The following is a 13,728-nucleotide window of genomic DNA, read 5'->3' on the forward strand; positions in this document are numbered from 1 at the left end:
ACAAGCGTTATTTATTTTTGCGAAGAGAATGTGACATAGAACATATGTCATGACATGTTGACATAGAAACAGGAACGTATAAATGCCCGCGTTGAATAAATTAATAAATTATTTTATTTTGAAAAAATTGATCGACCTAATTTCATTTTAATATGCTACATCTATACACCAAACCTACAGTAGGCTATGTGCAGAACAATATTATTTCAGAAGTGAAAGAATGGCTTTTGTTGTCCTGACAGGGACTTGCTGACTCGAGGAACCAGAGACTCACTCGCTCGTCTGCTACTCTGTCAAAATCAAGCAACCGGATTCATTCGTAAGAACGTAGCCCGGCTGTTTCGCGCTACTGACTACCGAGCTCAATTCAGCTATGTATCCGGCTCTGAGGGAAGTTGTCTGCTCATTCGGCCCCTTCAGTTGACTTGTGGGGTTATGGTTGCGAACAAACTCCTTGGTTGTAGCCTAAGTTATAAAACTAGGATTAGCCTGGCTCTGCCCTCTACGTACTTACGCTCAATTTTAATTTCCCTTCAGTACGTTGTCTGGGTCTGCGGTATACAGGGGGTCAAGAGCGTGCAGATTAGCTTCGGCATGTTAGCATACGCCATTTTCAAATATGGCGCTGCATGGAGCATTTGGAACCAGCTCCATGCACGAAAATCCGTGTTGGGCATGAGCTCTCATGCGCGTACATGTTGGTGGGCGGGTACCTATCCGGCGGCTACAGCCAAACGTTATTCAGTGCGTATTTCTTGAGGATCCTATGAGAAGACGTGCATATTATGGTTGTTTATCCATCATATGACAAATAAACAAATAAAGAAAATTGTATTGATCTTGTTTCGTTGTTGTTTGTCCCGAACAAACATGGCCTAAACATGATTAAAGACAATAAATTACACAACAGCGGCATAAAGACCTTGTCTCGTTACACCATGGGTCTCCAACACGTTGCTCTCAACCTATAGCCGTCCCCTTTGGAGCTTGCCAGAGGCTGAAGCACTAGGCTACTACATTTAAACACAATTATTGCCACGAGGCATTCCAGCCTACGAATTTAATAAAAAGTAAACCATGCATAATTTAAAAAAAAATCAATTTAGGCTACTTCGCTATGCAATAAGGTTTCCATTTTTACTAGCCTAGCCTCCACCATTCATTTGTATGGAGGGCGGGACTTAGTCACTCTCTCCAGTTATATATAATACCTCCATGGCGGTATATTCGCAAATTTTCTCTGGCCAATCTTTACCTGTCCAATCAGCGTGGCTGAGAACGATGACAATGAGGTCGTGCGAAGACGAAACTGAAACTTATTGTGATAAACAAAAGTAGCAACGCCTGCAAACGTCAAACAATGCAGTTGGAAAAATGCAGACATTTATTTACAGCAAAGGTAGACCCACATACATTGCTTCCTGTTGATGCTGTTTATTGTCAATTTAGGCGAAGTAGGAAGTACCGTTAGGGATCTCTGATCAATATGATTGGTAAGGCTGGACCAATGATATCAAAGTTAGTGCCCGTCACGATGCAAACGTTTCCCTTTGCACTTCGTTTAAGAGTCTGGATATTTCCAGGCTACTCTAGGATAACCTAATAAATGTTGCACGAGGTTTGTGTGTGACGGTATTTATCATTTTAGATTTAATTGTAGTAGGACACAGTTGATCCGAGTTAATGATACTAGACATTTGCCCACTGGGACCTGGGTTCAAACCCCAACCCGTGGTCATTTCCTGACCCCATTCCATCTCTTTCTCCCACTTGCTACCTGCCACTCAAAAAATAATAATAATGAACACACACACACAATGAAAGAGAGAGGAAGAGAGAGACACACACATGCTCACTGTATATCCAGTATTGCATTCCCAGCCAGGCTGTTTTATGTGTGCTGTGTGAATTTTGCCGGGATTAAATGGCTTTCTCCAGACTGAAGTTAGAACGTGTTGGACGTGCGTCAGAACTCCGGCCGTGGCGACAGGATAATCCGAAATGGGACTGGATCACGGTTGCTAAGTAACCACAAGTCTTCTCAGCCACTGAAGTGGAGGTGAGAAAGCCCGGTGGTGCTTTTGGGGGCTGCTCAAGAGAGAGAGAAGAGCGAGAGAGAGAGGTCTTAGGGTTCATTTAAGCACCACACACTCCAACAGCTACATGAATAAATAAACACATAGAGAGAGAAAGAGAAAGACTTAGAGAGAGGTAGTTTAGTTTTTGACGTTTAAAATCGCTTATTGAACCATAACATGAATCAAAGAATCCTAGAAAAGGAGAGGAGGAGAGAATGAGAGAAACAGACCGGGAGGAAGAGGACAACTTAACAGATAGCAACAGATAGCACTGCGCAAACATCTTATGCACCCATTGGACGTGTTAACATTGTGGTAATGATCATATACCAGCTCAGATCAGTTGCATCTCGACTGTTGTAGAAACAAGTGGCTGATCTTTAATGCAATATCTACAATGCCCATTATCAGCAACCTTTCATCCAATGTTCCAAAGGCACATTCTGTTTACTAATCTGATATAATTTTAAAAGGCTATCTGAGAAAATATTGGAGAACCCTTTTGCAATTATGTAAGCACATAATGTACTGTAAACATAAAGGTTCATTGACTTACGACTTCCAGCAGGGGCATAACTAACAGTGAAATTAAACTTAAATTGGGGCATTAAACTCTTACCAAATCGTTTCAAAAGTGTACTAATCTTGTAAACGAAAGTTTTAAATGCAGTTGCATTTACAAAGAAATACATGTCCTGCACCGGAAATAAAAAAAACAGAAAATTCTACTCTTGGACCACTATTAGATTGTTGTGATGTTAGGGATTAGGGAATTCAATTAATAGTATCCACTGTAAAATATCACATTATGCTATTTGTTTTTGCAGTGTTATGATCGGTCTTGGAATGGGTGAAGCTGTTGACAGACCCAGCTGGTTCTGGTCTCTGTCACAAGATGATGTCACTTTGACAGATCGAAGACCTCATCGCTTAGCCACTGATGGAATATAGCTCATGGCTCAGAGTGGGGAGTGGGAAAGGGATAGCCAAAGGTTTCTGTTCAAAGAGCCTCGATGAGGCAAACTGAGACCGTGCTCTCACCCCAGGCGTACAACGAAGAGATCTGCTGTGCCGAGTGGAGATGTAAAGTACGCTTTGGGTGGCCCCTTCTCATTGCGCCTTGCTGAGATGCTCTTCTCTTGCCACTAGGGATCAGCAGCTGGGTGCGCAGTGGTGAGGGTCAGCAGCTGATCTTGAAGTCCTCACCACAGCTGGATCTGCCAGCAGCTTCTGTTGCACTGGGCATGCCCACCATCTGCCAGACAGCTCTGTCAACAGCTTCCCCCTAGCAAGATTGGTCATTGTAATACTGTAATTCCAACAGTTAAAGGAGAATTCCGGTGTGATATTGACCTAAAGTGTATCGAAACATGATACCGAGTGTGAACGTATGTCTCATAGCCCATCTCGGCTTGTCCCCTGCACTCCAAAATCTGGCGCTAGTTAGCCGATGCTACCAACATCTTTTTCAATAGTGGTGCTTCGGCATCGGGCTAGCCATGCAAATAAATCACTGTTTTACACCCATTTACGAGGCTCAATGTATCTCCACACTTCATTGGTAGACTTCCGAGGGCCCTGACATTTAAAACGAGACATTGAGAACTTTGAAAAAGCACTGGTAGTTTACTTACAAGACGATTTATACAGACAGTATCTTCACGAAGTTTAGCGTTTGCAGCCATCTTGAATTTAGTCACGATAAGTCGAGCAACGAGTAAGAATGAACAGCTATGATAAGGGATCAGATTCCAAAAATAATTCAGTGGAAATGCATGGATTCCAGTTGCTGCTACTGGAAGAAACTGGAATCCATGCATTTCCACTGAATTATTTTTGGAATCTGATCCCTTATCATACCTGTTCATTCTTACTCGTTGCTCGACTTATCGTGACTAAATTCAAGATGGCTGCAAACGTTAAACTTCGTGAAGATACTGTCTGTATAAATCGTCTTGTAAGTAAACTACCAGTGCTTTTTCAAAGTTCTCAATGTCTCGTTTTAAATGTCAGGGCCCTAGGAAGTCTACCAATGAAGTGTGGAGATACATTGAGCCTCGTAAATGGGTGTAAAACAGTGATTTATTTGCATGGCTAGCCCGATGCCGAAGCACCACTACTGAAAAAGTTGTTGGTAGCATCGGCTAACTAGCGCCAGATTTTGGAGTGCAGGGGACAAGTCGAGATGGGCTATGAGACATACGTTCACACTCGGTATCATGTTTCAATACACTTTAGGTCAATATCACACCGGAATTCTCCTTTAATGTGGTGTGTTTGTGTATGTGGACATGACGTTGACAGGTTTTCTATCAGAGACATATCTGATGTTTGATGTCTGTGTACTTGAATTGAATACTGGGATGTGCTATATGTTTCTGTATTGGTGCGTGCTGTATGTACGGTATCTGTATTTGGCCATTCTGTATGGTCTCGGTAATGGGACATGCTACATGTATGGTCTCTATACTGGGATGTCATATGTTCTCTGTACTGATGCATGCTAGGATGTGCTGCATTGTCTCTGTAATGGGACTTGCTGTATGTATTGTTTCAGTACTGGGATGTGCGGTATGAGAGAGTATAGCTCTCAGTGGAGCGGCTGAGGGCTGTGTTCTCTATTCTCGCCCATCCTCAGCTGATTTCCTCTAGCCCACATTAGCTGCATGCAGCACAGGGTTCAGCAAAACAAAAACAAACAAACAAAAGGTGGGGATAGTGGGGGAATAAAAAAAAAAACAATTGAGGAATATGTCATAGTTCGCCAGGTCAGGGGCAGCCGTGGCCTACTGGTTAGCGCTTCGGACTTGTAAACGGAGGGCTGCCGGTTCGAACCCCGACCAGTAGGCACGGCTGAAGTGCCCTTAAGCAAGGCACCTAACCCCTCACTGCTCCCTGAGTGCTGCTGTTGTTGCAGGTAGCTCACTGCGCCGGGATTAGTGTGTGCTTCACCTCACTGTGTGCTGAGTGTGTTTCACTAATTCACGGATTGGGATAAATGCAGAGACCAAATTTCTCTACTTTATATACAGTCTACTTATACTTATACTAGGTCAGGGTCGAACAGCATTTTGAGAGGAACAGAAGTCCTGTGTAGAAAAAGGTAGAGATGACAAAGCAGCTTGTGGATCAGGGGATCTGACAACAAACAAACTGGAGACGAAGCCAGAGAAGCAAGTCAAGGCCTTTCCTCCCTCCGTCGTGCTAAAAATAGCCCCGTTTGGGACTGTGTGGGGTGAGGTGAGGGTACAGGGAGAGCCTTATGAAACAGGAGCTTCCTTGTCTCTGTCTGTAGCTCTGTATATAGCGTGTAAAAATTACACACAGCCGTACCGCAGCGTTGTGAGACAGCGAGCAGAAGGCTGGCCCAAAAGGCAGAGAGCCCGCTCAGTCTCCATGACGGTCATTCAGATGGCTTGTGTTTGCCCATGGGGCCACAGTCGCTTCTACGCTATGTCACATCTATGAAACTCCCACCCTGCGTTCTGATTGGCTGAACCATAAAGTCGGTTGCAGAAATCACTCTCAATGGAAGAGGTCCCAGATGGATGTGAGTGAAGCTAGGCGGAGCTAAGTGGAACGAAATTCATCTGGCTAGGGTCAGGTTACACAAAAGCAGCACAACAGAGGAATTCTCTCTCATCTTCTCAATAACAAACGACTCGCACTGCCTACACTGAGTGTAGCCTGCTCACCTCTGATGTATGTGCTTACACCAGAGACTGTGAGAGAGGTCATATTACACATCATCTGCACACCATGGTGCCCAAGGGACTAAGGCACACCTTACCTCAGGATGTTTGAGGGTCTCTGAGGGTGAGGATATATTTAGCCTCGCCTGGACTAAATCTGCTGGAGCTTCCAGGAGTACTTTCACGACACAGCTATCTGGATTCACTACACTCAACTATCTGTTGAATGCAAGGCTATGCAATAGGCTACAACTGCATTTCTCAAACCGTGGTCTGTGGACCACTGGTACTTCACAAGCTATCCGTAGTGGTCCGCGAGCAGATATGGTGAAATATCATGTTTTATTAGTGTTTATTAAACTGCCTATGTGTTATGGAGGACCGCAGGTGTCACTGAAAAAGTAAGAAAATATGTCATTAATTTGCCACTGTAAATGGTAATAAAAAGTGAAATTATGAAAATAATTGATACACTGATCCATCAATAAATAATCTAAAAAGGGATTTTCAAAGCAGAGTTGTGAGTCAAATAGATTAGTTGTTTACGATGTTGAACCAACTCATATGTAATCCAAACAGTATTATTTGAATGGTCTGTTTACTTGACCTGACAGACTTCAACAACCCAACAGTTTTGCAACACTACCTACCTACATTCCAGTGACACTTTTAATTTAGGTCAAAAATCATCCGAGTGCCCTTTGACAGAGAATGTGGAAAACAATTAGCTAACTATATCCTAACATAACTAGCATGAAGCTGTCAACATGGGTTAGTTAAAAGAATAGGTACTGTATTGTCCTCATAGGCAAACTATTCTGAGTAAACATGTCTGCACATGCCTGACGAAGATCCAAGGGGATCGAAACGTTGCTTTTAAATTAATAAAGTTTATATTTTGGAGCAGTTGCAGTGTGCAGGCCACACTTTTTCTACTGTCTGACACTATTGTCTGGCACCTGCAGAAAACTTTACTTTGGATGTGTGCACCCACTCTCCGAAATGCTTGTAATCATGTAAAGAAAAAGGATATTCCTTTTATGTTCCTCTCAATACAAAAAATGACAGAGTAGATGATAAAGGAATTGAGGAGAGAACTGAGGAGCAGGAAGTGGAGAGAGACAGAGGTTGGAGGAGCACAAGCACACTCGTAGACCACGTTTACTCGTAGGAAAAACGGTTTCATTTACACGAAAAGGGAGGTTTTATCACTGAAAACCATTATTTCTGAAATCTCCACCAAAATGGAGACATTGGAAAAATCCGTTTTTCAGAATAGGCTTACCCTATGTATAAACTTGGTCTTAACAAGAGAGGGAGCAGGAGGACATGCATGCTGTGACAGAGGGACATCCAGAGGATTCATGGCCTACTGGGACCAGGTTTGTGATGATGAAAGAGAGAGAGTGTGTGTGTGTGTTCAGTTCGAGTTATGAACGCGTAAAGATGGTCTTGGGTCGAACGTGCACCTCTGGTAGAAACTAAACGTGCTCTCGCATCCCGGAGTTTCCTCGGCGTTGCGCTGTCGGAGTCATGGGGCAATAAAGGTACAGTATATAGCACCGGCAGCGGTGGATAAGTTACTCGTCATCCGTGGCTGGGTGGTGTAGCCTTTCCCCCAGTCTGAACTCCATCGCATCCCGTTGACCACTCTTATTCTCAACACGCCCAGTCAAATAACGAGTTTAGCCAACCTGCACCTCTGTTGTCCAATTTAGTGTCCACACCTGAGTTAATCACCCGTGGTGACATTCGGGAGTGCACTGCTATTAGTGACGCAAACAGTACAGTGGCAGACAGATTAAGTAGCCTACTGGACATGGAACCGTGCATGTTACCACAACCCCGTGTGTCCTTTGGTTTATTATTCCCCAATAAAACAGAACTATCGATCAAATGTCTGTCCCTCCCTACTCTATTCGGTCCCAGATGGCCCACGGACAGGCTACACCATCAATCACGTTACAGGCACATAAACAAGGCGACATTTAATTGTTTCACATTAGCCTCCACATTGACGATCAAGTGAATATGGGTAATGTGCGATTCTGGGTATCTGAACGCTACTTCACAAAAGCATTTTTTACCTCTGACATGTTAACCTATTTTTGCTTGCAGTTATATGTATTTTACAGCATTGCAAATGCAGTCCTGTTCTTGAGTTGCAAAAGAGCTGTGATGTGAGCTGGCTAGAAAAAGAAACCTGTCCATAAGGCAGTGTCTGAGTTCTGAACGACAATTCGACAATGACCAAAGCATAGCCTTGTCTAGAGCAAGGACTTTCATTTTTAGTTCATAGGCTATAAGAGGGTTTCACAATGGGTGCAAGAAAGTGGTGCGATTTTCACTGTTACAGGAGTCTAGCCTATGGTGATATAGGTTCTGCCAACACTGTTTCGTTTTGTCCAACAGTTGCAGTTGTAATTGTAGCCTAATTGCAAGTTGAATTGCACAGATATTTTATGATAGGACGAGGCAAAAATGGCAAACAACTATTCTGATCACACAGCTACTGTGTAATTATAATAATTTCCCAAAATTGTAGGTTATGTTATTTATTAACGGTTATAGAACACATGACGAGGAAAAAAAACGCACCCCACACGCAATTATCTTTATGCTCACGAGGCTACACGCCTGCGCCACCCAGTGTACGAATTCTGAAGCAATTGGTTGACATATGCCACTGGGTAGGCTACTTATTAAGGATTCCAAAACATTCACTGGCCACCCCCCGTTATTTGAATGCAACACATGTGCTTGAGGAATTAACGCAATATCTCCACAAATATGTATAAACTTTTACGGCAATTGAACCGATTAATTCCACTAGGCTTCAAATGTAAGCCTACACTTAGCCGCAATTCCTAACCGAGTAATGAGATTCACTGCGCTAAGCCAGTTATTCCTTGTCGCAACATTACTCAAGCCAAATCAAGAAATCATTTTTTTTCTCCTTGAAGCCTTGCAGTCTACCACCACCACGTAAGCTGATTGGTTTCATTGAAGAAGAGTAACTCAAATTTTATATTAACTTCCAGTTCACGCATGATACACTGGAAGACACTGACCCCCCTCTCTCTCCCCCCTCTCTCTCTCTTTCTCTGTCTTTCTCTCTCCGTCTCCCTCAACCACACACCACACAACGCAAGAGTTGACGGGAGGTAATCCCCTCCATGTGAGGAGGCGGACCGGGTGTGGAGGCGTGTTGTTTTTCATTCAAATCCTTACTAGTCCTATAAAAGCAGAACTTTAGGCAGAGGGTGTCGAAGTAGATGGGAGAGAGGTAACCGACACGATTGTCTCCCCGGCCGGAGGGTAACGGAGATGCAGCTGTCTGCAGGTGTCCAAACGGCGCGGGTGCTGAGGTACGCAACCGTATGCCTGCTTCTCTTCCCCCGCTTTTTGCTGGCGGCTTTGATGTTGTGGCTTCTCGACTTCCTCTGCATCAGACGGAAGGTCCTGATGAAGGTGAGGGAGCAGGAGACAAATGCCGACGATCCCCCAGTGTGCGTGTCCGACTCGAACAAAATGTTTACATGGGAGTCGCTCCGCGCCGTCTGGTACGGCCAAAAACTGGACCTTTTCAAATCGGCACACCTGGGATATAGCGCGCCGAACACCGAAGTAGTTCAGCTTCACCCTCGTAAGCGAACGCGCATTCTGGACTATGCGCGGGGACGCAGACCACTCATTCTAAACTTCGGCAGCTGCTCCTGACCGCCGTTTATGACGCGTCTGTCAGCCTTCCAACGGGTCGTCAGTCAGTATGCGGACATTGCAGACTCTCTGCTTGTATATATCGAGGAGGCACATCCGTCAGATGGATGGGTGAGCACCGACGCTCCATACCAGATTCCCAAACACCAGAGTCTGGATGACAGGCTGAAAGCCGCAAAGCTTATGCATCTGGAGACTCCTGCCATCGTCGTTGTGGTCGATACCATGGAGAATACATCCAATGCAGCTTACGGGGCATATTTTGAGAGACTTTACATCCTTAAGGATGAAAAGGTTGTTTTTCAGGGAGGTAGAGGTCCGGAGGGATACCGGATCTCGGAGCTGAAAAATTGGCTCGAGCAATACCGGAACACCCTTGATAATTCCAGAACTGTGGTTGTTCACGTTTAATGTGAATTTAAATCGTTATTTAATCTACGTTCAAAAGAATGGTGCATCAGAGAAAATATGAATTTAGGGCCACCAAGCTGCTATGACTGGTGAACGACATATTTTGTTTTGTTTAAAAGTCTTGTGGAAGTTGTGTTCTATTTAGAGTGGTAACGCGAACGCATGATAAGCTGTTGTGATTGTGTTGCCCTTGTTCGTTTTGTTAAAAAATGTCCCTATGTTTACAGTGCGTGAAAATTAATATTTCCTCATTGTTTGCACCCGCAGTTTATTGATCCCCTGATTGTATTTTATTTTTATATTCTGTATGTGTGTATGTATGTATGTGAGAGTGGGCGCGCGTTTCTGTTGCCATGAGGCTGAGTCTGAGTGCTCCTGTGTTGTTGTGAAGTTCGGTTTTTAAAAGGTTTCTCACCAGAAAACCGATACTGATGGATTTAAACACTCGATAACTCGGTGATCAGCCAATGTCAACATGATCAATTGCCAAACAATGTTTTGTAAATTATGTCTATTTTGCCGATCAGAAAATTAGCCTATTTTTAAATAAATGTTAGAATTGACAATGCTGCCTGAACAGTCGCTCATATGTCACATGGATCCGTCTGTCCGTGAAGGAGAGTCCTGGGAGAGATTTTATTGGAATATTGACAAGGGTGTGATTATAGTTAGACAAAATTCCGGGGTTAAACAAAGATAAAGAAAATCTTTATTCAGTTTCAGCAAATAAGTTTGTAAGAATTTTGGTGACATAGCCCACGGGACTGCCTTAGATTAGAGGTCAGTATATTTATAATTTAGTAGCCTATTTTCATACATCACAAACGCTGTCAGCTAAATCGACACTAAATTAGCCAATATCAACAGGTTATTCCTCACTGCACATGGTGCTATTAGGCCATCAAAACATTTTCAAAAAGAAAACTCTTCCTTCATCCAGCAAAACGATAACTGAAATTCTGTATAGAGAACAGCAGTTACATGAAAGTAACTGTCACTAGGTTTCCTGTATGTAATGATAAGTTATTCTGCTATGAGAGGTGATTTCTGGCTGTTTAGAATATCAGGAATACCGCAATGTCACGGAAGGCACAGACGCAAAAAGGGATATTAAATTCTATTTTGTGTTTGTAAATCTTAGAGGACGCGCGACAACCATTTTATGTCAAGGAAGCTGCGAATGTCGTATGCCTAACCTATTATGTCAAGGAAGCTGCGAATGTCGTAACCTATTATGTCCATTAATTATTGATAGATGGGGCAAGGTATTAATTATAAACGGATTAAACAAAACTTTTCTGTGTCTGATGTGTATCCAAAATACAAACAGTTGGCTACTCCAAAGCACCTTGACTGTTTGTTTAGGCTGATAACGTGATTGGGCGCTGATTATTTTGGTTTAGATTAGGGATGGCTATAGCTGTCAATATGATTTAATCAGTGAAGACCAAAACAATGAGATAGTCTCTCTTTCACTGACACACAGTGCCTTGCTCCCTTCTGTTTCTCCCACCCTCCTTCTTCTCCACATCTCCATATCAAACTCCCATTCACTCACACACACACACACACCCGACGCAGTGTGTAGGTACACCTCTGCCAATATGATTCCTAAAATGGCAGCCAGACCAGGTGATCGGTATTGTCTGTCACAGACCTGACTGTCCAGAGATGCTGGATGCGCTGTCCAAGGCGACAGCGCATCCAGCACACACACAGTCTCTCTTCTAAGAAACACACCAAGCACTCTCCCTCCCTCGCCAGGCAGAGCTGTAGAAACAGGAGAGATGTTGCTGATTTGCGTTTGGTGGTGTTTGGTGCGGGCGCTGTTATTGTCATCATTTGTGGCGGTGTGACTGATGGTGACCACAATATTGCTGCTGTCTGTATCATGAAATGCCTGTCTCTAATTTCAAAAGCTACACTGCCAGGGAAAGAAAGAGAAAAAGGGAGGGGGCTAGATGTTTTTGGTAAGACCTATATTTTCCAAGACAACAGCTGGTGCTGGGAGTGACCTGGTGCCCGGCCAGTAGATCCTTCCAGATCAGGGTCAGAAGTGGTCCAGACTGCCGCGGCACCAACCTCCTTCTGAACCTGGTCTTTTCTGTGCTGAGCCTCTGGAGTGCAGTGAGCAGGACAGCTGATCAGTGAGATTTTTCCCATGCACTGCATCTCATGTTTTCTTCAAACTACATGCAAGCACATAGACTCAAACACACACACACACACACACTTGCTTTGTTGCTGAAGAGGCTGCTGACTCCGCTGCTGACTGTGGGTGGCGGGGCTGTGGAAGCTCTTTGGCTCATCTGATTCTGAATTCAAAACTGTTTTGAACAGGTCACTGCATTCACTTGCAAACGACAGACGTCTGTCTCTGAATGAGCAACAAACACACACACACACACACAGAGAGAGAGAGAGAGCTTCAGATTGGCTGAGGAAGCTGCAAAGGGGCTGTGGACACTGGGTGGAGATAATTGGTCTCTGGAGAAGAGAGCCCTGGGAGAGTGAATAGTTCCTCATACTGGAGGTGTTTTAAGGAGCTGCTCGATTGAAGATAGGCTGATCATAAGTAGACAGATGTGGGGGAATGGATGTGTTGTCATAGGCATGTCACCCAACCAGTCTTCATATAGTTATCCTAAACAATCTCCATGTAGTTCCCCCAACCAATCCTAACCAGACTTCTAATTCAGCACTTCTGTCTGGACTGGTCAACCTTCCATCCATTCATCCAAACAGTAAAACAGCAAAAACAATATGGCATCACTCATTGGCAAAACTTACATTTAAATGCAACGTGAACTTCAATAGAAACATGTAATAATGGCAGAGTATTTGTCTAGCACAAGACATGCTGACCAGCTGAGATGGAGCTAGCGCAGTCCAGACTCTAGACTCAGTGACAGCGTCATGGGTATTGAAACCAAAATGGCTGTCAAAGGCAGACCTGATTGCCCTGTAAAGATATAATCTACAGTATTGTCCCTGTATACCAAAATATGCAGGGACATTTCCCATCACATACAGTGTAGTGATCATATAAACAATTCACTCTATTTTCTTTACATTTGAATTTATTCATTTAGTATGTTCTTACCTTAATGAAAATATATATTCTTTTATTTATATTTGATATAGAATTAGAACTTAAATAGGCTGAAATATGCATATAATCATCCGTCCAAATCTGTGTAATCCTTCTTGGTTAGGAACAGAAACCCAGATCGCACTCTGGACCTGAACTGCGCTGACCTCTGGCAAACGTGTATTAGTAAATCACTTAGGGAATGCTCTCGAGTCGCCAGGCACCAAGCACAAGCCCCCTGCTTAACCAATTACTGTGTCAGATTGCAGGCACACACAGGCCAAGGAAACAGCTGTCTGCGGTGGTTGCCTTTGGACACCACAGACATGATAACATCAGCGTGTGCGTACGTCTCTGTGTGTGTGTGTGTCAAACCATAAGCATGTGTTTCACAGTATCTCCCTGCAACACATAACACTAAAAGGTTTGGACCAATTTGAAACAGTGCATGGTTCCACATCAGTTCAGTTAGTTCACGGTTCCACATCAGTTCAGTTCATAGTTCATGGTTCCACATCAGTTCAGTTCATAGTTTCTGGTTCCACATCAGTTCAGTTCATAGTTCCTGGTTCCACATCAGTTCAATTCATAGTCCCTGGTCTGTTTAGATCTGAGGAGACTCATTATTATTTGTCTGCGTTTTTCTGCGCTCACAGACCACATGTTGTGCCTTCAAAGGCTACGGGTTAGGCACTGGCATGTGGCACTGGCGACGGGCGGGCAGGCAGGCAGGCAT

At 43.8% G+C, this 13,728-nt stretch overlaps 1 protein-coding gene across 1 annotated transcript; it reads left to right on the top strand.

Moving 5' to 3' along the window:
* Positions 1–8,870: 8,870 nt before the first annotated feature.
* LOC121712220 (thyroxine 5-deiodinase-like) lies at positions 8,871–10,467 on the top strand. Its single transcript, XM_042096304.1, has one exon. It carries the CDS (start codon positions 9,098–9,100, stop codon positions 9,899–9,901), a length of 804 nt encoding a protein of 267 aa, XP_041952238.1. The 5' UTR covers positions 8,871–9,097; the 3' UTR covers positions 9,902–10,467.
* Positions 10,468–13,728: the final 3,261 nt, after the last annotated feature.

Source organism: Alosa sapidissima, chromosome 6 (genome assembly GCF_018492685.1).
Source record: "Alosa sapidissima isolate fAloSap1 chromosome 6, fAloSap1.pri, whole genome shotgun sequence".
Taxonomy (NCBI): domain Eukaryota; kingdom Metazoa; phylum Chordata; class Actinopteri; order Clupeiformes; family Clupeidae; genus Alosa; species Alosa sapidissima.